Source organism: Xenopus laevis, chromosome 9_10S, assembly GCF_017654675.1.
Source record: "Xenopus laevis strain J_2021 chromosome 9_10S, Xenopus_laevis_v10.1, whole genome shotgun sequence".
Lineage (NCBI taxonomy): Eukaryota > Metazoa > Chordata > Amphibia > Anura > Pipidae > Xenopus > Xenopus laevis.
Genome location: NC_054388.1, coordinates 4,070,933 through 4,096,415, shown reverse-complemented (window position 1 = coordinate 4,096,415; position 25,483 = coordinate 4,070,933). Strand labels below are relative to the sequence as shown.

General features: G+C 43.4%; 3 protein-coding genes and 1 long non-coding RNA gene across 5 annotated transcripts in view; 1 reads left to right on the top strand and 3 right to left on the bottom strand.

Annotated features, from left to right (window-relative positions):
* LOC121398836 overlaps nucleotides 1-3,826 on the bottom strand; it is a 10,833-nt gene extending 7,007 nt beyond the window's left edge. The window contains exon 1 of the long non-coding RNA XR_005964543.1: nucleotides 3,719-3,826. This is a non-coding gene — a long non-coding RNA (uncharacterized LOC121398836). The remainder of the gene's footprint in view (nucleotides 1-3,718) is intronic.
* Nucleotides 3,753-9,629, top strand: phospho1.S (phosphatase, orphan 1 S homeolog). Its single transcript, XM_018238046.2, has 2 exons — nucleotides 3,753-3,981; nucleotides 7,244-9,629. The coding sequence occupies exon 2, from the start codon at nucleotides 7,253-7,255 to the stop codon at nucleotides 7,988-7,990; it is 738 nt and encodes a 245-aa protein (XP_018093535.1). The 5' UTR covers nucleotides 3,753-3,981; nucleotides 7,244-7,252; the 3' UTR covers nucleotides 7,991-9,629.
* Nucleotides 8,285-25,483, bottom strand: LOC108702367 (ABI gene family member 3). Of its 2 annotated transcripts, XM_041578230.1 has the most exons (9): nucleotides 25,328-25,483; nucleotides 24,701-24,868; nucleotides 23,662-23,838; nucleotides 21,846-21,931; nucleotides 21,576-21,647; nucleotides 21,035-21,159; nucleotides 16,339-16,437; nucleotides 15,830-15,930; nucleotides 8,285-8,372 (listed from the first exon to the last, which is right to left on the bottom strand). In XM_041578230.1, exons 1-8 carry the CDS (start codon nucleotides 25,472-25,474, stop codon nucleotides 15,860-15,862), a joined length of 945 nt encoding a protein of 314 aa, XP_041434164.1. In that variant the 5' UTR covers nucleotides 25,475-25,483; the 3' UTR covers nucleotides 8,285-8,372; nucleotides 15,830-15,859. The 2 variants fall into 2 exon arrangements, with proteins under 2 accessions (XP_041434164.1, XP_041434163.1); XM_041578229.1 differs by lacking the exon at nucleotides 25,328-25,483 and having other exon boundaries at nucleotides 21,035-21,162; nucleotides 24,701-25,315.
* On the bottom strand, nucleotides 14,660-15,836 carry LOC121399117 (extensin-1-like). Its single transcript, XM_041578987.1, has 2 exons — nucleotides 15,830-15,836; nucleotides 14,660-15,717 (listed from the first exon to the last, which is right to left on the bottom strand). Exons 1-2 carry the CDS (start codon nucleotides 15,834-15,836, stop codon nucleotides 14,660-14,662), a joined length of 1,065 nt encoding a protein of 354 aa, XP_041434921.1.

The window sequence follows — 25,483 nt, the reverse complement described above, 5'->3', positions numbered from 1 at the left end:
AGTAAAGAGGACAGCGTCACTCTCTTCATTGTGTCTTCATGCAGTGGGTGGAGCCAGTTTTTGATTGACAGTTAGGTCTAATCTTGTTTCTCTGCGTGCAGTTTTTTGTTGGTTTGAGTTGGTTATTTGAATTATTCTGCTAAGAAAATTTAGCCCCCCTAAAAGATGTATTAGACCTGCCTGTCAATCAAAATGTGACCCAGACGTCGGCATGAAGAGCGACAGGTTGTGGAGAGTCAGATACTGAGGATAAACTTGATTATTTCTTAAACATAACATAATATTTAATTGTTTGTAGGACCGCCATCAGGGGGGCACTACTGTACTGGGCCTAAAGGGGGCCCCGGCTGTGTTGCACCTTTTGAAATAGCCGGGCCCCCTCTTGACTGTCGAGGCACATCTGCCTCAGTCCCGAACCACTGAAGTTCCGAAGACTCGAAGTCATGAAAGGAGCCAAACTTGAAGTCCTGAAGCCACAAAAAAAAACAAAGTCACGACCCGAAATCACAAAAGGAGCCAAAGTTGAAGTCCTGAAGCCACGAGTTCAGTTCTGCTGAACACCAATGTGTGTGTTTTTTTATTTTATTAAACCCCTGGCCACCAATATATTATTTTAATACTCAATGGGCCCCTGCCACCAATGTTTTTAAAAAAAAAAATCTCTGGAGGCCTAATGTTTTTTTTTAACTTGTAAGGGGGGGCTGGCATCAACATTTTTTTTACTTATGGGGGGCCCCGACCACCAATTTCTTTTAACTTGTAGATGAACCCTGACCACAGTTTTTTTTTTTTTTTTTAAAAACTTTTATGGGGGGCCCCGGCACCACAGTTTTTTTTTACTTATAAGGGGGCCCTGACCATCAATAGTTTTTATAACTTGCGTGTGGGGGTGGGTTTACTGTTTTTAGTGCTGATGTCTGTGTGGTCTTTTAACTGTGTTGTATGGGACTCCATGATTTCTAATAGAGGCCCTGATTGTATTTATAAAGTGTTTTATTTCAGTATGAGGAAGCTTAAATTTTCACGACAGATTCCTTTAAAGGAGAAGGAAAGCCCCAGGGCGTGAAATCGGAAAACTTCGTGACATTCGGCGCATGCGCAATAGAGCTGTACCGGTACCTGTTCCTACTGCGCATGCGCCAGAAGACGCCGGTCAGAGCAGGAAGAAGACGCGCGTGGGAGAAGATGGCGACTGCGAACTCCGTGGACAGGACCTGCGCAGAGGGGTGAGTAACAAGTTAGGGGCATTTGCCCAGGGGGACAGGTAGGCCAGGGGGGAGGAGGGAGGGGGGGCATCACAGGGGAGGGGTTTTGCGCCCTGGGGCTTTCCTTCTCCTTTAAGGGTGCAGCACACAAGGGAGGGAGGAAGTCTGGGTCAGTGGGGCTCACTGAGTTTTTTCCCAGCATCCATTAGGCCAGTGGCATAACAAGATGTAACACAGCAAGTACAAGTGTACCAGGTCCGGCTTTTTTTTAAGCTTAAAGTTGGGCCCAGTGGTGCTTCAGTTTCTCGATTTGCCTGGCCCCCCTTAAGACGCGAACTCTGCCGAAAACTGCCACCGAAAAGACCTGAAGCTGCCGAAAGCTTCTGAAAGGACTCGAAGAGGAGAATAAACAAAAGAATGAAGAGGAGGAGAATGAAGAAGAGCATAAAGAAGAGAACGAAGAGAAGAATGAAGAAGAGAATAAAGGGGTGATTAAAGAGGAAAATAAAGAAGAGAATAAAGAGGAGAATGAAGAGGAGAATGAAGAAGAGAATGAAGAAGAGAATAAAGAGAATGAAGAAGAGAATAAAGAGGAGAATGAAGAAGAGAATAAAGAGGAGAATGAAGAAGAGAATAAAGAGGAGAATGAAGAAGAGAATAAAGAGGAGAATAAAGAGGAGAATGAAGAAGAGAATAAAGAGAAGAATAAAGAGGAGAATGAAGAAGAGAATGAAGAAGAGAATGAAGAAGAGAATAAAGAAGAGAATAAAGAGGAGAATAAAGAGGAGAATGAAGAGGAGAATAAAGAGGAGAATAAAGAGGAGAATGAGGAAGAGAAGAATGAGGAAAATGAGGAAGAGGAGAATAAAGAGAATAAAGAGGACCTTTACATGCAAGTTCCACTGAACACCAATGGTCTTTTTTTCTGTTTAAACCCCTAACCACCAATGGTTTTTTTTATTTTACTTGTAGGGGGGCCCAGAAAATGTCGTTGTACGGGGCCTCACAAATTCTGATGGCGGTCCTGTGTGGGGGAGCCTGGGCATTTGAATAAATGATACATTTAGTCTGTTTTGTTTATAAATGCACCAATGGTCACTAAATCGTAGGTATTTCATTGCTATAAAACTCAACATGATTGTTTTGTTGAGCTGAGGTAACAGTGCGCCGCCTCACAAACCAATATTCCTCTCATAATGACAAATACAATGAAGAGCCAAAAACCTGCGTCAATTTCTGGAGTTTCTGTAGTGTGTGAGTGACAATCCTCACAGACACACGGTCCCCTCACAGACAGACAGACACACGGTCCCCTCACAGACAAACACACGGTCCCCTCACAGACAGACCCACAATCCCCTCACAGACAGACAGACACACGGTCCCCTCACAGACAAACACACGGTCCCCTCACAGACAGACCCACAATCCCCTCACAGACAGACACACGGTCCCCTCACAGACAAACACACGGTCCCCTCACAGACAGACCCACAATCCCCTCACAGACAGACACACGGTCCCCTCACAGACAGACCCACGGTCCCCTCACAGACAGACAGACACACGGTCCCCTCACAGACAATCCCCTCACAGACAGACCCACAATCCCCTCACAGACAGACAGACACACGGTCCCCTCACAGACAGACCCACAATCCCCTCACAGACAGACAGACACACGGTCCCCTCACAGACAGACAGACACACGGTCCCCTCACAGACAGACCCACAATCCCCTCACAGACAGACAGACACACGGTCCCCTCACAGACAGACAGACACACGGTCCCCTCACAGACAGACAGACACACGGTCCCCTCACAGACAGACACACGGTCCCCTCACAGACAGACAGACACACGGTCCCCTCACAGACAGACACACGGTCCCCTCACAGACAGACACACGGTCCCCTCACAGACAGACAGACAATCCCCTCACAGACAGACACACGGTCCCCTCACAGACAGACAATCCCCTCACAGACAGACAGACACACGGTCCCCTCACAGACAGACAATCCCCTCACAGACAGACACACGGTCCCCTCACAGACAGACACACGGTCCCCTCACAGACAGACAGACACACGGTCCCCTCACAGACAGACACACGGTCCCCTCACAGACAGACAGACAATCCCCTCACAGACAGACACACGGTCCCCTCACAGACAGACAATCCCCTCACAGACAGACACACGGTCCCCTCACAGACAGACACACGGTCCCCTCACAGACAGACAGACAATCCCCTCACAGACAGACAGACACACGGTCCCCTCACAGACAGACAGAAGGTCCCCTCACAGACAGACAGACAATCCCCTCACAGACAGACACACGGTCCCCTCACAGACAGACAGACAATCCCCTCACAGACAGACAGACACACGGTCCCCTCACAGACAGACACACAGTCCCCTCAGACAGACAGACACACGGTCCCCTCACAGACAGACACACAATCCCCTCACAGACAGACACACGGTCCTCTCACAGCGGCTACACCTGACTAAAACGCCTCAGATATGGGCGTCACTGCGCTTCCCGCCCACTCTGCAGCTTGTTAATGGGAATAGGCGTGGTCAGAGAGCGATATGGGCGGAAGCTTCCGTCCTCTTGCGGTGTCCTCTGATCGGCAGAACCGGCCGCCTATTGGCTGACTTGCTGGTGATGCAGCCGGTTCCAGTCCTATAATAAAACCTGCGGAGAGGAGCTAGAACCCATCAGTTGTATCCACGGCCAGAGAAGAGAGACCTTGGGGTACAAAGGTAAGTGACATCTCCCCTCCACACATGGAACATCCCGTATTGACCTTCAGCGTATCCCAGTACCGGTAGATACCACTAATGGGTCTATGGGGGGGGATAGGAAACAGCAGAGACTGGAAGCGACCACTAGAGATGGAGCTCATGGGGATGAGACCCTCAGTCTATTTCTCAGAGGGGTGGGGGATTTATTCTTTATTCTACACGTTCTGTGTTATTGTTACAGTGGTATGTCCCTAGTAAGTCTTATACATGGTATGGTCCTTATTCCTAGTAAGTAGCAATGGCAGCCGCCTGTAGTAAATCATTATGGATGGAGGCTTTACAGTAATGGGCATAACAAGTAGCTCTAGTAAATATTCATGGTTTTTTTTATCAGATATGTGCTCCCTAAAGAGGTTGCTCACCTTTAACATTAACTTTCAGTATGATGTAGAAAGCGATATTCTAAAACAATTTGCAACTGGTCTTCATTTTTTTTATTGTTATTATTTGAGTTATTATTTTGAATTTTTATTCAGCAGCTCTCCGGTTTGCAATTTCAGCCGTCTGGTTGCTAGGTTTCCAATTCCCCTAGCAACCAATGCGCTGCTTTGAAGAAGAGACTGGAATAGGAATAGGAGAGGGCTGAATTGAAAGAGGAGGCATAACAATAAACATGTAGCCTTATAGAGTATTTGTTTTATTGATGGAGTCATTGACCCCCTTGTTTAATGGATGGAAAGTAGGGATGCACCCAATCCACTATTTTGGATTTGGCCGAATCCTTGGTGAAAGATTCGGTCGAATTCCGAACCGAATCCTAATTTGCATATGCAAATTAGGGCCAGCAAAGGAAAAAGTGGGAAAAATTCTTCTTTTGTGACAAAAGTCACGTGATTTCCCTACCTTCCTCTAATATGCATATGCAAATTAGGATTCAGTTCTGCCAGGCACAAGGATTCGGCCGAATCCTGCTGAAAAAGTCAGAATCCCGAACCGCATCCTGGATTCAGTTCATCCCTACTGGAAAGCGCCAGAAGAAGAAGGCAAGTATTTAAAAAAAAATTGGACAGTTTCCTAGAATTGGACATTCTATAATATACTATAAGTCAGTGATCCCCAACCAGTAGCTCATGAGTAACATGTTGCTCACCAACCCCCTTGGATGTTGCTCCCGGTGGCCTCAAAGCAGGTGATTATTTTTGAATTCCAGGCTTGGAGGAAAGTTTTAATTGCATAAAAACTAAGTATAGTTCCAAGTAGAGCCTCTTGTAGGCTGCCAGTCCACATAGGGGCTACCAAATAGCCAATCACAGCCCTTATTTGGCACCCCAAGGGACTTTTTCATGCTTGTGTTGAGCCCCAACTCTTTTTACATTTGAATGTGACTCACTGGTAAAAAAAAGGTTGTGGACCCTGCTATAAGTTACCCCTTAAATGGTGAGATGGCACCACTAAGTCTTACAGGACTGACGCTGGTACTCGGTCACTGCTATTGCTGGTGGCACTTGGGATCAGTAAGTGTATCAGCATGGCACGCTCTTCTGTTACGGAAATAATAGGAAGAGGGCAGTGGCAAGTAGTATAGATGAGTGGTAAGTACCTTGAATGTGTGGTGAATTAAGCCTCACCCAATGGGCATAGTAAGTGTTACTCATTGTCTTACAAGAGGTTCTGGTCAAACCTTTATTGCGCCACAATGATATCAAACCATGGTGTCCTTATGATACGCCAGCACTAGTTCTTTGTGATGAGACGGCCCTGTAAGTGATATTATGGGTGGGGTGAGAGTACAAGGTGATAGTTATCTGTTGGTGGCAGCACAGTAATGGTGCATCCTATTACAACGGACAATACCTGGGGTTACAACCTCACCCCTAAACACATAGATATTCCAGTGTTTGAAAAGTTCCAGCTCAAACCTATAGCTCTATAATCACCTGCCATACTTGTGTTACACAATCAGAATGAAGAAATGCCCCAATGGCTTCACTGTTGGACTGCTTGTTATCTGCAAGTGTACCTATGGACAGGTGCCTATGGGCACTTGTTACTATGTCAACTGAATCACCTAAAGCACAGGTGCCGTACTCAATTGGAAGCTACAGTTTTTCAAGCACTTTCTGCCCCTCAAACACTCTACATTCCGTAAAAATGAAAACATGTTTTTTTCCCAAAACACATCAGTTAATAGTGCTGCTCCTGCAGAATTCTGCACTGAAATCCATTTCTTAAAAGAGCAAACAGATTTTTTTTTATATTTAATTTTGAAATCTCACACGGGGCTAGACATATTGTCAGTTTCCCAGCTGCCCCCAGTCATGTGACTTGTGCTGGTTTTGTAGTTTTGATTTTGACTGTACCACCTTGGTACGTATGGCATCTCATATAGGCAATTTTAATAGACCCCAGTTGCTCTATCCAAACTACTTCATCTGCTGATTTTTCCATTAAAGGATGGGATATCAGCAGAACCTCTCTTCTCATTTTTCAATCATCTAGGTCAGTGGTCCCCAACCAGTGGCTCATGAGCAACTTGTTGCTCTCCAACCCCTAGGATTTTGCTCCCAGTGGTCTCAAAGCAGAAGATTATTTTTGAATACCTGGCTTGGGAGCAAGTTTTGGTTGCATAAAAAAACAGAAGTACTGCCAAATAGAGCCTCCTGTAGGCTGCCAGTCCACATGGGGCTACCGACTAGCCAATAACAGTCCATCATTTGCACCCACACATGCCTGTGTTGCTCTCTAACTGTTTTATTTACATTTAAATGTGGCTCATGGCTTGAAAAAGTTGGGGATCCCTGATCTAGGTTATTCCTGATAGGACAGGGCTACCCTTGAGACAGCTTGAGACATATTTTTTATCCAGCAGACCCCAAACAGTGCTCTTTAAATAAGCACTAAGCATGTCTGAGCCCCTTTTTGCTCTTGCTTTTCTCTCCAAGGTGTCTGTTAGTGACTCCTTATGACTTCAACCTCACTCACTCAAAGAATGAGCAAGTTAGCAAAAAAGCATGCTAAGAGTGATTGTGCAAAAAGGAAAATAAAGTGTATTTGAAAGGATACAGTTTCTGCTGAGTAATGACACCTTGGCTAACAAATAGAAGCTGGAAGAATATTATCTATAGGCAAGTCGGCAGTTTGATATCAGCTCAGCCTTTATTCCCTAGGCCTCACATGCTTATCAGACTGGTCTCACCCATTGAATACATCACTGCCGAAATGTTCATTTGAGTTCTATAACTCTGCAAACTGTAACTATGACTATTTTTTCATCTTGCAGATTTTAAATATGGCCTCCTCCCTCAAGTACCTCCTGATATTTGACTTTGATGAAACGATCGTCAATGAGAACAGCGATGATTGTGTGGTTCAGGCTGCTCCAAATCAAGAACTTCCGGACTGGCTGTCCAGTTCTATCCAGGATGGTTTCTACTACCAGTATATGCAGAAGGTGTTAAAGTACCTGGGGGATAAAGGGGTAAAGTTGGCAGATCTCAGATCCGTATATGAGAAAATCCCACTCTCTCCTGGAATGCCTGATCTCTTCCGATTCCTTATGAAGAAACAAGATCGATTTGAGATCATCCTTATTTCTGATGCCAACGTGTTTGGAGTTGAGAGTTCCTTAAAGGCTCATGGGTTTCATTCACTGTTCCGTAGAGTCATTAGCAACCATACTAAAGTGGAAAAAAATGGGTACCTTTCTCTGGAGCCATATCACACACATACATGCCCTAACTGCCCAGCCAGTATGTGTAAGAGGAAGATCGTAACAGAGTACCTTGTAGAGAGATCAAAAGATGGCGTGACCTTTGAGAAGGTGATGTATGTTGGTGATGGAGCCAATGACTTCTGCCCGTCCGTTGTGCTAACTGCCACAGACGTTGCCTTTTCTCGGAAGAATTACCCCATGCACCAGCTAATCCAAAAAGAGCAGCAGAAAGGAACCTTCAAAGCAAAGGTAGTTCCATGGGATTCTGCTGATCTAGTTCGGGATTATATTCAAGAGCTTCTCAACAAGTCCTAGGAACATCAGGTCATTGTACGTCAGCATGAAGACTTTAAGCCACCAGAAATTGGAACATTTCTGGTTGATTTCTCTATGCATCTTAACTACCCCTTCCCCTTATTATCTTTAGGGTTATTAGGAAAAATAACAAAGATACTTCAACTTGAAAAAAAAAAACGGTTCATGAAAGTCTTGTGGGTTTGGTGTAGTCCTGCCGAGAGTGATATTGCTGTACAAGTATTTACACTTTCTTTAGGAGATGGTTTTATATTGACCAAGCTTCACTTTTCGTCATGCTCAAGGAAAAACTCCAGCCTCAAAAGTTCCTGTTGCTGAAGAACAATCTGAAACATCACAGGAAGGACAGGTCTTCGGAATAATCTCTTCAGGCAAGAAGAGGCTGGAATGAAAGCAAACATGGACTGGTAAACTACAGGGTCTTAATATCATAAATCATTGTGTTCTTCCAATAATGTCTATTTTTGAAAGGGAACAAATTGAATGCTTTGCATAACAGAATTCATGAATGATATGCCTATTTCTATTCTATTGTATGTCAAATTGTGCTTCCATTGTACAGGAATGTGCCACGAATGAAAAGTTACAGGGCAAAAGACCTTTAGGGGGCTAAAACATGGGCATACAGTATATAAGCGACTGACTTGGCCAACTGTTGACCACTCTATGGTCTCAATCAATATTTTAAATCAGTTTCAGATCTTGATGGGATAGAGTGAAAACTACTAAGGACTGTGTGCTTGTTGGATGTGATCACAAGGGTTGTCTGATTATTGACCAGAGGGCCTGATTATTGGGATAACCCAAGTTGGGTGCTCAAACACGTCCTCACTTAACCATTCTACTTTTGCCCTACTTTTGATGGTTTTCTTAAAGGTTCTTTCCCTTTCACTATTTTAATGAATGCTATTTTATATTAAATGGAACATATATTTATATATCATGGTGCTGCACACAGAAGAATACTGAAATGTAAAGAATTATAAACACTTTAGGGTTAGTGTAATAAAAAGGAATAAAACTGGTCTAGTAACCAGAAGCAACCAATCAGCAGGAGGCATTCAACACCTTTCATTGCTGTGTGTTACTGGTCCTGCTGCAAATCTTTGCCCCATGGGCATCTTGTTCCAGCGAGCAACCTATGCAAAACTGCAGTTAGTTATAGTTCGATTTATCTTTGGGTTCAGCATTCTTTTCCTTTTTGTTCACATTCTCTCCAACAGGAAAGAACATTGATTATGAAGTCATTTTTATTGGTACGTTTTAATGCCGGCCCTACCCCAACTGTCATCCTGCTGCGATTATCTGCCTTGGGGGGCGAGTTTGTTGTGACAACCAAACTGCCTCCTTTTAATGCCATCGCTATAAAATATGTTTTTAACCTTTTTACCCACCTGCCTTTAGGTGGAATATATTTAAATGGTTGGGTTTTGCGCTTATATATATATGAAAAAATCCTACCACCTTGTCATTATTATTAAGGATTCTAAGAAATTGTATATTTTTTTAAAAAGTTGCCGGCTTTGCCTGTTGGCTTCATTTGTATTTGCTATTTTATCATTATTTTGGTCTTTTAGGATCAATAGGAAATAAAATGTATAATTTTAAAACCACATGAGAGTTTAAATAAAAATGATGTTTATTAAATGAATCTTAAAGGGATACTGTCATGGGAAAACATGTTTTTTTCCAAAACGCATCGGTTAATAGTGCTGCTCCAGCAGAATTCTGCAAGTGCAAATGGATTTTTTTCTATTTAATTTTGAAATCTGACATAGGGCTAGACATATTGTCAGTTTCCCAGGTGCCCACAGTCATGTGACTTGCATTCTCATAAACTTCAGTGACACTTTACTGCTTTACTGCAAGTTGGAGTGATCTCACCCCCCCTAGCAGCCCATCAGCAAATCATGCCCTTCCTTTTGCACCAATGGAAGAGTAGAGAGAACACAGAACACTAATGCTCATGATACCTTAGCTATAAAATAGGAGTTTGTTATTATCATCAGAAATACAGTTTGTGCAAAGCTCTAGCTCACAGGGTAATACTGTATGTAGGCTGCTTTCTTGGGATGCATATATTTTAATTGACAGTAATGCTGAACCAGTTCTGTTTATGTTGTCAAATTATTTTCTGTCAGTTTGATGTCCTTGAACTCAGGATTTGTGACCTTCAAATTTGAGGTTGTAATATCATATGGCTTCATGTTGTTATTTCTCCTCTGCTAGATACTACTACCTCTCCATTCCACTTACATGGGACCTTAAGACCATTAGTTCCTGATGGTCTCTATAATTCCTGTAAATTCTCTTCCCACTGCTCATAATAATCACTTCTTAGAATTGTCATGTTCCATATTGTTCCTCTTATTGCTCCATAAAACCTTCCTTGTTAACTATTCCTATTTATTAATATTCCCCTCCCTATAACTCCTATTGTTTCATATACCCCTCCTATAACGCCTCCTATTGGTTTATGTACCCTCCATATAACTCCTCCTATTGCTCCATATAACTCCTCCTATTGCTCCATATACCCCTCCCTATAACTCCTCCTACTGCTCTCCATACACCCCTCCCTATAACTCCTCCCATTGCTCCATATACCCCTCCATATAACTCCTCCTATTGCTCCATATACCCCTCCATATAACTCCTCCTATTGCTCCATACACCCCTCCCTATAACTCCTCCTACTGCTCTCCATACACCCCTCCCTATAACTCCTCCCATTGCTCCATATACCCCTCCATATAACTCCTCCTATTGCTCCATATACCCCTCCATATAACTCCTCCTATTGCTCCATATACCCCTCCCTATAACTCCTCCTACTGCTCTCCATACACCCCTCCCTATAACTCCTTCCATTGCTCCATATACCCCTCCATATAACTCCTCCTATTGCTCCATATAACCCTCCATATAACTCCTCCTATTGCTCCATATAACCCTCCATATAACTCCTCCTATTGCTCCATATAACACTCCCTATAACTCCTCCTATTGCTCCATATACCCCTCCCTATAACTCCTCCTATTGCTCCATATACCCCTCCCTATAACTCCTCCTATTGCTCCATATACCCCTCCCTATAACTCCTCCTATTGCTCCATATACCCCTCCCTATAACTCCTCCTATTGCTCCATATACCCCTCCCTATAACTCCTCCTATTGCTCCATATACCCCTCCCTATAACTCCTCCTATTGCTCCATATAACCCCCAATTATACTAAGAAATTGCTGAACTATTCCAGGTTTAATGGTGCTTTACATTACTGACACAGCACAAAGCATGGATTTAACCATGTGGATCAATGAGAGTTAATAATTAAGATCATTGATTCTTGCTAAAGCCATATAAGCTGTTTGTTATAATAAAGAACAGCGAATGTATAGCAAATAATATAGAAACATATTTATATTTGTATTCCAGCATGTGACTTTATATATATATTTATCTATATCTACAATTCTGTAATAAACATGGAGTAGACATGTCTTTGTGTGACTATTGAACAATATTAAAGGATATTTTAACCTGTTATTTAGTAACTATTTGTCATATTCGGTGGAGCCTTCTCTGATCTCTCTCTGAAAATTTCGTTTGGGTCATGTGACACAAGTGACATCACACTGGTTATGAGTGATGACATCAATAAGTACCATTTCTAAGAATCTGTTTTTTCTGGTTCCTCGTGGCTCTTGAGTTATAAAAACTGAGTTTCTAATAATAAATGTGCTGTTTTATGAGACATTTCCATGTAAATGAAATAAAAATGTCTCAAGACCATTTATGTCCAGTCCCCAAATGCAGTAAATGTCTTTGTACATGGAAATCAGCAACAGCTACACTACTGGATGCAGCCATCCCTCGCACATTGGTGGTACAGGTATGGGATCCATTATCCAGAAAGCCATTATCCAGAAAGCTCTGGAAAAGGCCATCTCCCATAATCTCCATTTTATCCAAATAATTCAAGTTTTTAAAAATGATTTCCTTTTTCTGTGTAATAATAAAACAGTCGCTTGTACTTGATCCCAACTAAGATATTATTAATCCTTATTGGAGGCAAAACCAGCCTATTGGGGTTATTTCATGTTTACATGAGTTTCTAGTAGACTGAAGATCCAAATTACGGAAAGATCCGTTATCTGGAAAACCCAATGTCCTAATCGTTCTGGATAACAGATCCCATACCTGTACTAGGAGGTTGGTGTGAGGGCCAAAGGGGTAGCAGAAGTGGGACACGGGCAAGTGCTTGAAAACAGAAACTGGTTAATGGAAGAGCTCAGTGTTGGAGTTGGAAGCAATTTTGGGTAACTGGAGTCGGAGTCATAAACTGAGGAGTTGGAGTCACAGTCAAACGATTTATATACTGACGCCACAGCCTGGAGCTTTGGAGTTGGAGTCAGAGGCAATTTTGGGTACCCGGAGTCGGAGTCAGAAATACCACAAACTATTGAGTTGGAACTGAAATCATCATCATCATCATTTATTTATATAGCGCTGTCAAGATACGCAGTGCTTTATGTACCGACTCTACAGCCCTGGGTAACTTGCCTTAAAAAAAAATGAAGTGGAATATTTGGCTCAGCTGAACTAAAAGTGAGAGTTAACACTTTTTTTTTCCAATGTTTTTTTTTTAAAGAGAATTCAAAAAACACAGAGAGTCCGCGGAAAGGAAGTCCGTCTATAACGTTTGGTGATTCAAAAAAATGAATGACTCTCTCTCTATCCTGTGACTTGTTTCCTCATTCAAAATCTGCACTTTCACCCACTGCGACCTCCACTGTTCTCTCGTCCTTTTCTGCAGCGTCAGGGGTTATATATTAAACTGTGCAGAGAGCTGCCCTCCAGTAACCTCAACAGATACAACCTAGAGAGCCCTGGAGACAGTTTACATAAGGATTGTAGAGGTCACCAAGGAGTTCCATGACCATATTCAGTCCTTGCAGATATGCAGAAACCTAAAGCTGGCCATAGACGCAAAGATCCGATCGTACGAATCGTGGATTCGTACGATTTTCGGACCGTGTGTGGAGAGTCCCGACATTTTTCGTCCGTCGGAGATCGGTCGTTTGGTCGATCGGACAGGTTAGAAAATTTCTGTCGCCTGCCGATAATATCTCTGCGTGTATTGCCGATCGTACGATTTTCAGAGGGAGACTGTCACTAGTGTTGTCAGACATAAGTATCGTACGATTGCTGTCAGGGGCAGAACATTGGGTGATCTGTTCTTATTTGATCGGAATGGTAAAGACTTTGATCTGAATGGTTAGTGGAGGTTCGGGAGATGGGAAAGTCCGATCGTACGTTGATTCGTACGATCGGATCTTTGCGTCTATGGCCAGTTTAATACACGGATTATTTCACAATTAATAAACCTGTAATTATGGATGAAATCTATACATTACCAACAAAGGCTGAAAAGTTCCGACAACCCATATCTGCCAGATATTTGCTTAACTAAGGGTGGCCATACACGGATAGATCCGCTCGTTTGGCGATGTCGCCAAACGAGCGGATCTCCCTCCGATATGCCCACCTTGAGGTGGGCAATATCGGGCTGATCCGATCGTGGGCCCTAGGGCCCAACGATCGTATCCTAGCGTTCGCCAAACGGGCGGTCGGATCGCGGGACCGCATCAACGAACAGATGTGGCCGCGATCCGACGGGATTTTTAACACCATCCGATCGAGATCTGGCCGACTTTCGGCCAGATCTCGATCGGGGAAGCCCGTCGGGGGCCCCCATACACGGGCCAATAAGCTGCCGACTTGGTCTGTCGGCAGCTTTTATCGGCCCGTGTATGGCCACCTTTAGAAGTAAACCCTAAAAAAAAACAATATTAAAGTGCTTTTTCTAAGCTATTATTTTTGCATTTCTCATTAATTTTTTTTCAGTTTGAGTTAATTAAGTTTTTATAAACTGCTGATATAATGAATTTTGTAACAACAGCACCACCTGCTGGTCACTTCGCCCAACTGTACAGTCAGGGATATATCTGCCCAGAAGGAAAACAGACAAGTGTTCAGGTGTTGATCTGCTCAGGACGGAGATGAGAAAGGACATCTGAGGCTCCCGGTCTCCATGATTGTTTAATAGCAGTCGACCTTTGTCTTTGTGCCTTTACAGGGTTGTGGAACTCCTCGGGGGCATATAATATCCTTGTATTTTACAATAGGGGGTATATTATTCACTTTATAATATTATAATCTTAAACATTACACTGAATATTTACCTGATTTATGATTAACAAATATTTGAGCTCATGAGCTATTTTTATACTTTTTAGCCAAGATCAAAATGGAATTGATTTTTTATTTCAGGTTGGAGGTTACATTATTCCCCTCTGAATTCCTCCTGGGAAAAACTGCTTGGCTCTCGGCTTTTATTCCATAGCAGTTTATTGACTGTGACAGTTTTATTTTAATGTTTTTAATTTTTATTTAGTCATTTTTATTTCCTCATTTGTGTTACATTTTGTTCTATATAACGACCTTGATTTTTTTTTTCTCAGTTTGATCTGATTTGTTATATAATTATATTTTGTATTTGTCTATCTTTAAAGTCATTCGTTTGCAAGACAGAGGTGGAAATGGATGCCCCGGGGCTGGAGGTGGAAAGAGATGCACCAGAGTCTTTGGTGGAAAGAGTTGCATTAGAGCTGGAGATGGAGAGAGTTGCACCAGAGCCGAGGTAAAAAGAGTTGCACCAGAGCTGGAGGGGAAAAGCGTTGCACCAGAGCTGGAGGTGAAAAGAGTTGCACCAGAGCTGGAGGTGAAAAGAGTTGCACTGGACGTGGAATAAGATTCACCAGAGCTGGAGGTGAAAAGAGTTGCACCAGAGCTGGAGGGGAAAAGAGTTGCACCAGAGCTGGAGGTGGAAAGAGTTGCACTGGAGGTGGAAGAAGATTCACCAGAGCTGGAGGTGAAAAGAGTTGCACTGGACGTGGAATAAGATTCACCAGAGCTGGAGGTGAAAAGAGTTGCACCAGAGCTGGAGGTGGAAAGAGTTGCACTGGAGGTGGAAGAAGATTCACCAGAGCTGGAGGTGGAAAGAGTTGGACTGGAGGTGGAATAAGATTCACCAGAGCTGGAGGTGAAAAGAGTTGCACCAGAGCTGGAGGTGGAAAGAGTTGCACTGGAGGGGGAAGAAGATTCACCAGAGCTGGAGGTGGAAAGAGTTGGACTGGAGGTGGAAGAAGATTCACCAGAGCCGGAGGTGAAAAGAGTTGCACCAGAGCTGGAGCTGAAAAGAGTTGCACCAGAGCTGGAGGTGAAAAGAGTTGCACCAGAGCTGGAGGTGGAAAGAGTTGCACCAGAGCTGGAGGTAGAAAGAGATGCACCAGAGCTGGAGGTGGAAAGAGTTGCACCAGAGCTGGAGGTGGAAAGAGATTCACCAGAGCTGGAGGTGGAAAGAGATGCACTGGAGCTAGAGACGGAAGTAGATTCACCATAACTGGAGGTGGAAAGAGTTGCAACAGAGCTGGAGGTGGAAATAGCTGTACTAGAGGTAAAAAGTGATGCACCAGAGTTGGAGGTGGAAAGAGATGCACCAGAGTCTTGGGTGGAAAGAGTAGCACCAGAGCTGGTGGGGGAAAGAGATTCACCAGAGCTGGAAGTAGAAAGAGTTGCACCAGAGCTGCAGGTGGAAATAGCTGCGTTAGAGTTGGAAAGAGTTGCACCAGAGCTGGAGGTGGAAAGAGTTGCAGCAGAGCTGGAGGTGAAAATAGGGAAATAGTTAGGGACTTTAGTTGTCTGAATATCCTTTGAGAGCATTGTCTACATGTATAAATACACAGAAAATGTTATCAGCATCTGTGGTTTACCATCCATTGGAGGTACTTCTGAAGCCCCTGCTAAATGTCTGCTGGAGGAGGAGGAGGTGGAAGGCTTTCCAGTGATTCGGGATAGACTGGGAATGAAGGTTCTGCAAGAAAAACCAGGATGACCAATGAGCAGCTGTTTCACTAATCCAGTGAGGTAAAACAAAACATTAGTGTTTACTAAGTCAGACCTAAAACAAAGGGGAATGTCCTGTGCCCAGACATAGGGTTGGGCACAAATTAAAACTCGCAATTCAGAGAATGGAGAAAAAAAATGAGTTCAATATCAAGTGGTTGTATGGCGTCATCTAGTGTTCAGTTTGATGACTGCAATGTTATTTATTTAATTAATACCGCAGAGACAGTGGGTCCAATGCTTATTTCATGATCCAAGGTAACAACATAAGTTTGGGTTGGTCGTTAGACCTGGACCATACGCAGCCTCTGTAATTGCACAACGGCCACAACCTGTGCTACGTGGACTCATTTTATTGATAAAACTCAGTACCTACCGTTCTCTGGTTCCCAAGAAGTGTTATTTGTTTCTTCATGAGCAGATGGAGGAGGAGGAGGGAGTCCAGGATCACAGAAGTCCAGGAGTGAATTGGAGGCTGAAAGTTAAAGGAAGGAAGATGAAGCTAAAACTGTGGAATGGTATGGACATAAAGGAGAATAGTGTTACTTATGATTGTGTCTGTAACCACTGATTTACCTGCAGTCCCCCATCATCACTTGTTTCAACACTTTACTTCCATAACTTTAGTAAAGCATTAGAAATCTGAGCTGTGGAGGCATCTAACACACTTCTCATCCTTATTTACAGTAGGGGGTACATTATCCCTTATAATACATGAGTGATACTCAGAGTTCCCTGTATAAATCAGCCTGCAGCCTTGTGCCTTTATATGGTCACAGAACAACCCCTCAGTGACTTCTAATATCCTTATCATTTACAGTAGGGGGTACATTATCCCTTATAATACATGAGTGATACTCAGAGTTCCCTGTATAACTCAGCCTGCAGCCTTGTGCCTTTATATGGTCACAGAACAACCCCTCAGTGACTTCTAATATCCTTATCATTTACAGTAGGGGGTACATTATCCCTTATAATACATGAGTGATACTCAGAGTTCCCTGTATAACTCAGCTTGCAGCCTTGTGCCTTTATATGGTCACAGAACAACCCCTCAGTGACTTCTAATATCCTTATCATTTACAGTAGGGGGTACATTATCCCTTATAATACATGAGTGATACTCAGAGTTCCCTGTATAACTCAGCCTGCAGCCTTGTGCCTTTATATGGTCACAGAACAACCCCTCAGTGACTTCTAATATCCTTATCATTTACAGTAGGGGGTACATTATCCCTTATAATACATGAGTGATACTCAGAGTTCCCTGTATAACTCAGCCTGCAGCCTTGTGCCTTTATATGGTCACAGAACAACCCCTCAGTGACTTCTAATATCCTTATCATTTACAGTAGGGGGTACATTATCCCTTATAATACATGAGTGATACTCAGAGTTCCCTGTATAACTCAGCCTGCAGCCTTGTGCCTTTATATGGTCACAGAACAACCCCTCAGTGACTTCTAATATCCTTATCATTTACAGTAGGGGGTACATTATACCTTATAATACATGAGTGATACTCAGTGTTCCCTGTATAACTCAGCCTGCAGCCTTGTGCCTTTATATGGTCACAGAACAACCCCTCAGTGACTTCTAATATCCTTATCATTTACAGTAGGGGGTACATTATCCCTTATAATACATGAGTGATACTCAGAGTTCCCTGTATAACTCAGCCTGCAGCCTTGTGTCTTTATATGGTCACAGAACCCCTCAGTGACTTCTAATATCCTTATCATTTACAGTAGGGGGTACATTATCCCTTATAATACATGAGTGATACTCAGAGTTCCCTGTATAACTCAGCCTGCAGCCTTGTGTCTTTATATGGTCACAGAACAACCCCTCAGTGACTTCTAATATCCTTATCATTTACAGTAGGGGGTACATTATACCTTATAATACATGAGTGATACTCAGAGTTCCCTGTATAACTCAGCCTGCAGCCTTGTGCCTTTATATGGTCACAGAACAACCCCTCAGTGACTTCTAATATCCTTATCATTTACAGTAGGGGGTACATTATCCCTTATAATACATGAGTGATACTCATGAGTTCCCTGTATAACTCAGCCTGCAGCCTTGTGCCTTTATATGGTCACAGAACAACCCCTCAGTGACTTCTAATATCCTTATCATTTACAGTAGGGGGTACATTATCCCTTATAATACATGAGTGATACTCAGAGTTCCCTGTATAACTCAGTCTGCAGTCTTGTGCCTTTATATGGTCACAGAACAACCCCTCAGTGACTTCTAATATCCTTATCATTTACAGTAGGGGGTACATTATCCCTTATAATACATGAGTGATACTCAGAGTTCCCTGTATAACTCAGCCTGCAGCCTTGTGCCTTTATATGGTCACAGAACAACCCCTCAGTGACTTCTAATATCCTTATCATTTACAGTAGGGGGTACATTATCCCTTATAATACATGAGTGATACTCAGAGTTCCCTGTATAACTCAGCCTGCAGCCTTGTGCCTTTATATGGTCACAGAACAACCCCTCAGTGACTTCTAATATCCTTATCATTTACAGTAGGGGGTACATTATCCCTTATAATACATGAGTGATACTCAGAGTTCCCTGTATAACTCAGCCTGCAGCCTTGTGTCTTTATATGGTCACAGAACAACCCCTCAGTGACTTCTAATATCCTTATAATGTATAACAGGGGCGCATGATGTTTTATACTTTTCCTGAATAGAAACAAAACCTTCCACTGTGGTGGGGTTGGGAAATCTGACAGTATCATTAATGGCCAGAGGAGGAGAAAGGTCACTGAATTCCTGGTCTGAGATGAAGTGGGGAAAATTGGAAACAGTCCAATGAAATTAGAGAACAGTATCACAATTACATCAACATTTTCCTTTTTCTGTGTAATAATAAAACAGTAGATTGTACTTGATCCCAACTAAGATATAATTAATCCTTATTGGAAGCAAAACCAGCCTATTGGCTTTATTTCATGTTTATATGATTTTCTAGTAGACTTAAGGTATGAAGATCCAAATTACAGAAAGACTCCTTATCCAGAACACAGCATAATGCCAGCTGTAGAGGGAAAGTGGCAGATGAAACTCGCTGCTAAATCAGTGAGTAGGGAATAATACAGCAGAATAACTGTAGGGGGCAGTGTTGCATTAAGGTAGAGCAGTTCTCTCTGATACGGAGCAGTTTCAATAACAAAAACAAACAGCTAATTGAATTATTAGACCAGGGCAAACATTGCACATTATACAGCTATTAATTATTAAGCCTTTGACTTCTGCTTCCTGAACTATAGAACATTTCTTATTGTATTGTATATGGGCTCGGTGTGAGAATTAACTGTTGGATCTACACATGTACATGACTGTGTTTTCTGTTTATGAATGTCCGGGTGTTTGGGTGGTGAATGTCTGGGTGTTTGGGTGGTGAATGTCTGGGTGTTAAGGTGGTGAATGTCTGGGTGTTTGGGTGGTGAATGTCTGGGTGTTTGGGTGGTGAATGTCTGGGTGTTTGGGTGGTGAATGTACAGGTGTTTGGGTGATGAATGTCTGGGTGTTTGGGTGGTGAATGTCTGGGTGTTTGGGTGGTGAATGTCTGGGTGTTTGGGTGGTGAATGTCTGGGTGTTTGGGTGGTGAATGTCTGGGTGTTTGGGTGGTGAATGTACAGGTGTTTGGGTGGTGAATGTCTGGGTGTTTGGGTGGTGAATGTCTGGGTGTTTGGGTGATGAATGTCTGGGTGTTTGGGTGATGAATGTCTGGGTGTTAAGGTGGTGAATGTCTGGGTGTTTGGGTGGTGAATGTCTGGGTGTTAAGGTGGTGAATGTCCGGGTGTTTGGGTGGTGAATGTACAGGTGTTTGGGTGATGAATGTCTGGGTGTTTGGGTGATGAATGTCTGGGTGTTAAGGTGGTGAATGTCCGGGTGTTTGGGTGGTGAATGTACAGGTGTTTGGGTGGTGAATGTCTGGGTGTTTGGGTGGTGAATGTCTGGGTGTTTGGGTGGTGAATGTCTGGGTGTTTGGGTGGTGAATGTCTGAGTGTTTGGGTGGTGAATGTCTGGGTGTTAAGGTGGTGAATGTCTGGGTGTTTGGGTGGTGAATGTCTGGGTGTTAAGGTGGTGAATGTCTGGGTGTTTGGGTGGTGAATGTCTGGGTGTTTGGGTGGTGAATGTCTGAGTGTTTGGGTGGTGAATGTCTGGGTGTTTGGGTGGTGAATGTACAGGTGTTTGGGTGATGAATGTCTGGGTGTTAAGGTGGTGAATGTCTGGGTGTTTCGGTGGTGAATGTACAGGTGTTTGGGTGGTGAATGGCCGGGTGTTTGGGTGGTGAATGTCCGGGTGTTTGGGTGGTGAATGTCTGGGTGTTTGGGAGGTGAATGTCTGGGTGTTTGGGAGGTGAATGTCTGGGTGTTTGGTTGGTGAATGTCCGGGTGTTTGGGTGGTGAATGTCTGGGTGTTTGGGTGATGAATGTCCCGGTGTTTGGGTGGTGAATGTCCGGGTGTTTGGGTGGTGAATGTCTGGGTGTTTGGGTGGTGAATGTCTGGGTGTTTAGGTGATAAATGTCCGGGTGTTTGGGTGGTGAATGTCTGGGTGTTTGGGTGATGAATGTCTGGGTGTTAAGGTGGTGAATGTCTGGGTGTTTCGGTGGTGAATGTACAGGTGTTTGGGTGGTGAATGGCCGGGTGTTTGGTTGGTGAATGTCCAGGTGTTTGGGTGGTGAATGTCTTGGAGTTTGGGTAGTGAATGTCCGGGTGTTTGGGTGGTGAATGTCTGTGTGTTTGGGTGGTGAATGTCCGGGTGTTTTGGTGGTACATGTTTGGGTGGTGAATGTCTGTGTGTTTGGGTGGTGAATGTCTGGGTGTTAAGGTGGTGAATGTCTGGGTGTTTGGGTGGTGAATGTCTTGGAGTTTGGGTGGTGAATGTCTGGGTGTTTGGGTGATGAATGTCTGGGTGTTAAGGTGGTGAATGTCTGGGTGTTTGGGTGGTGAATGTCTGTGTGTTTGGGTGGTGTGTGATGTGTGTGTATCTTGGGTTTGTATATTTGCTATCTTATATTTGGTGCAGTCCTTACTTACTGCTATTTGCTATGTGGTTTTCATCCTGAAGAAGAGCAAAGGGTTCCTGAGGGACAACAGGAGGTGGAGAAAGAGGCTGTTCCATGATTGTAGTGTCCACATTTGGAGAAGTGCTGTTCCACACTCTGCTAGGGAATTAGAATATGAAGAGAGGCTAATTTTTAAATCACTATATGGAACCAACATAATGATATTATCCTTAGTCCGGTAGCACCAATTAAAGAGCATCTAGCATGTGTGAAATATTTAATTACCACATCGGTGTTGTGTTTAACTAAATCATTTATGATAAAAATATGTTTTCGATATTAGGAACTCTAGAAATCACCCCACACACACATTTAAAGCCAATGGGAATCATTGCCAAGCTGTATGCCTATCCCTAGACTGGACCATTGAGTTTGAATGGGAGAGGAGGCCATTTCTAACATTAAAACCCCCTCTGACAGAGTGAACCCCCCCCCCCAGTTTTCTATAACCCTGATGATCTGGTTCTTTCAAGGATAGACAATATTTGACAGGGGCAACTTAAGAAACTTACGGCGGGGTTGTTGAAGGTGTCATCTCAGGTATCTGCGGTGGAAGAACTGGGTCTATAATTCGAAGACTTCTCCTAAGGATTCCAAAATACATGATAGTTAAAATCTGCAACTACACCAATAATAGAACGACTTTCCCTATATGCAGCCATAGAAAAACGCCCTTTCAAAGTCAACAAAGTCACCCTACAGTTCCCTTCAAGAGCACTGGCCACGGGTTAAAAGAAAACTATAGACTGTATAGATCTCAGGTTCATTTATCGTGTACTTACCCCAGTGTACCCTGTGAGTTTGTCAGTGATTTGAAACTAGTCCTGTGAGACATGGTTCCTGTTTTCGATAACCGAGAGTCAGATTCCTGGCGAAAAGCACAAATTCAATGTAATTACAACAATGTTTGCGGTAGGAGGGGTCAACCCAGGGGTGGTTTGGGGGTGGGTATAAACATGATATTAGAGGGGCTCTTTAGGGAACCAGTGTTAAGGAAGGCTTGACTGAGTCAGTCTAAGGTAATGGTGGCTTAGGCAAGGCTAAAACTGCAAGCTAGTGACAACTCTCTAGAAACAAATTGAAAATAATTCTACTTTTAGCCAGGGTCGGACTGGACCCGGTGGGCCCGTCCGTCCGGACCTGATTAGCAGGCCGCTGATCTCCCTCCCCCTATTTGCTGAAGGTAGGCTTAATTTACTCATGCTTGGGGGAGAGGGGAGGGTGGATGGTGGTGGCCCATGTAGGGGGGTGTGGGGGCACGGCAGGGGCAGCCCTGGTGGACCCTTCACCCACCAGTTCAATCCTGTTTCCATCACAATAGTCACACTCTTAACTGCTGTTAGGTTGACTGGGTCCCTAACCTGAATAAGAACCATGTGAGCCTGACAATCAAGCCACAGAAGGTCATGGACCCTGGAAACCAGGTGGCACTTTATAGTCAATGTTTGAGGAGGTAGATTAAACATAAATAAAGAAATAAAAAGAAGTATTGGCCAACTGCAGTGGGTTAGGATACCCCTCTAAGACCGTGATTATTAAAGTCTCTGTTGAAGCTACAACCATTGGTCAGGGCTTCCTTAGCTCATGAAAAGAATCAGTGTATCAGTTGTTCAGCCATACTTCCAAGAATGTCTAAACTTAACCCCAAATGCCACCTGAATTGACCTTCAAGCTTCAGGTGTATCTAGAAGAACAAATGTCCATTCTCCTGAAAACTTACTCGTACTGGCCTTCAGACTGAGCCACTGTACCAAACACTTCTAGGGAAGACCACCGCAGTTCGGCATCCACTCTTCTTAGATACTGCGTTGTTGATTCTGAATTTTGCTATACTCTCCCCCTACTTGAAAACTGGGGAAGATTCATCAGTGGATTCAGAGACAAGAATTATGGACTTTTAGGCCAGAAGATGTCAAGTCTATTGCACAGCAGGAGCACTTGGTAGTAGGGCTAGCACTCAGTGTACTGTACATAGGGCTTGGATTCTTTACCTAGTGTGTTGACTTGGTACTTTGTTTGACTTTCACCAGATATTCAGTCCTTGAGGATGTCTTGGCCGGTGCATATCAGATTATTTCGTTACAACAGTAAGATGTGGGCATTGTTGAGAATGGGGATCTTTCTCACTGACTTGTAGCACCTATTTATGTCCTCCCAAACCACTTCTCTATCTGCTCTTACTCAGTCCTCGCCCTGTGGTTAACAGAGGCGCCGGCAACACAACTGCTTACTAGAATTAATGAGTTTTCTGTTCCTTAAACGAGTCCCATGTCAACGATTTGTGCCCTTTACCTCTTCACTTGAATGGGTTTAATATAGGCATCAATTTGAATTCACTCAGTATTAAGTGTCACTTAGAACCAGCCATTGAACTCACCAAGGAGAAGAAAAAATTAAAAATCCCTGAACCTTGTGTAGGACAATAAATGGGCTGCCATTGGACAAAAGGAAGCCCTGTACTTATCTACAATCATAGGGCAGATGGTAAGCATAAGACTCCACTGCCCAAGTTAGGGGTCAGGAAGGAGGGATACCTACGTGCCTATACCATAGACCCAATCACTGGCCAGGTAAACAATTAATAAACAATATTCTTACCGTAATTCCATGGCCGGTTTGATCGAGGATTTTGGAATTGATTGGACTTCTGATATACGCAGGGCGTGGGGCTTGATTCCCTTCACTCAGTATTTTCTGAGTGTGCAACTTTTTCTTACTGCATGTCAATGGCCCTATTTTCTGGCGGGATGCCTTCTCCACTCGAATATCTACCAGCTTCAAAGGAAGAGTCAGGCATCAAATGATGGTGGCATGATGATCAAATGGTGATCAGCTACTCATCTGCCGTATAAGAACTATCTAGACACAGTGAACCTCAAAAATCTATACACAATGAAAATTAGGCAACTCTGCCCTTGGGCAGAAACCCCTAGCAACCAATCGGTGAATAGATTTTCTTTTCCAGGTAGAACAATTGAAGTGTACATTTAATTGGTTGCCATTTGTGGGGTTTTTTAGGTGCTCACTGCCTCACCATGTATCCCTCAAGCTTCTAGTCAAGCTACCCATATAATAGTTAATAATCATCTTCCCTTGCAAATCAGCGTGGGGGGCTAAACACAATGAATTTAGGCTCAGAATATCCGTAATTTATGGACACTAAGGAGTGTCCCCCTGTTCTCAGATGTCAACATCTACAAGGGCAAATGTGTGTTTTCCATGCATCGGTTCCACCACAAAAACCATATTTGAAGGAGCTTCCTCATTGATAAAAACAGAAATGACACTTAGCATTCTAGTTTTTTCCCAAGTTTATCGAGGTCTATATGAATTGATGGGAATTGCCTCAATGGAAAAAGTGCATGCCAAGATCAGGGCAATCCATTGGCCAATCTCAGAGACGTGGTGCCAAAAGCTTGCTTATATTGATAGGGTTCCACTTCTTCCATTACCAAGCACAAACTCTCTCTCTCTCCCTCTCTCTCTCTCTTTCTCTCTCTCTCTCTCTCTCTCTCTCTCTCTTTCTATATATATATATATATATATATATATATATATATATATATATATATATAAAAACAGCTCTTGCATACTGTACTCTATTATATATGAGTTGACAAAGTGACCTATGACTGACCTGTGAGATGTTCCTCACTCTGTTCTCATGCTGGTGAAGGATCTGGCTCTGCTCCTGCAGTATCAGTAACATTTCTCTGGCCACCAACCCCACATGAGAGGCCACGCTGGCCAGTGTCTGAGTGACCAGTGACATGGTGTCCTGCAATGCCTTTTTTTTGTCCGAGGCCTGGGAGATAAGAGGTTAGTAAGAGCTGTTAGAGAGAAAGGGAATACTATGGGAAAGCCTTACTAAATACTGTCTGGTAGAGACTGCACCATCTTGCCATCCTACTCTGAAGATCACAGGATTCTATGGCGCTGGGGCCACTAGTTTGCCAATAGCTGGAAAATCAGAGGCTGTTAATTGTTGTTGAATGTCTTCAATATAGGATGAATACAATAAATAGTCCTCTTTGGTCTATTGTCATCTCATAAACAGGTAGTTATCAACATCGACAAAGACCTCCAACACAAACCACCTTCAGTGGCCATCTGAACAATTGCCACCACCGTAGCCACCTTAGGAGACTGTCCAATGAGCTGACAAGCTTTGTCTGTATGTCCATGACCCCAGTTTCTGGTTTTTCTCTCTACTTCTAGACATCAGCCCCTACATTTTCCTCCTAAGAGTCCAGCACCTACTCACCTCCATGTAGTTCTTCTCGCAGTAGTCGGCAACATTGTGCAGGTTGGTGTAGCTGTCTCTCAGAGCCTGTCTCACTGCAGTTATTTCTCCGGGGCTGTGTCTCTGTGCCTCTCCCTTAGAGCTGTTCTCTGGTCTCATGTTAGACATTATTTTGTT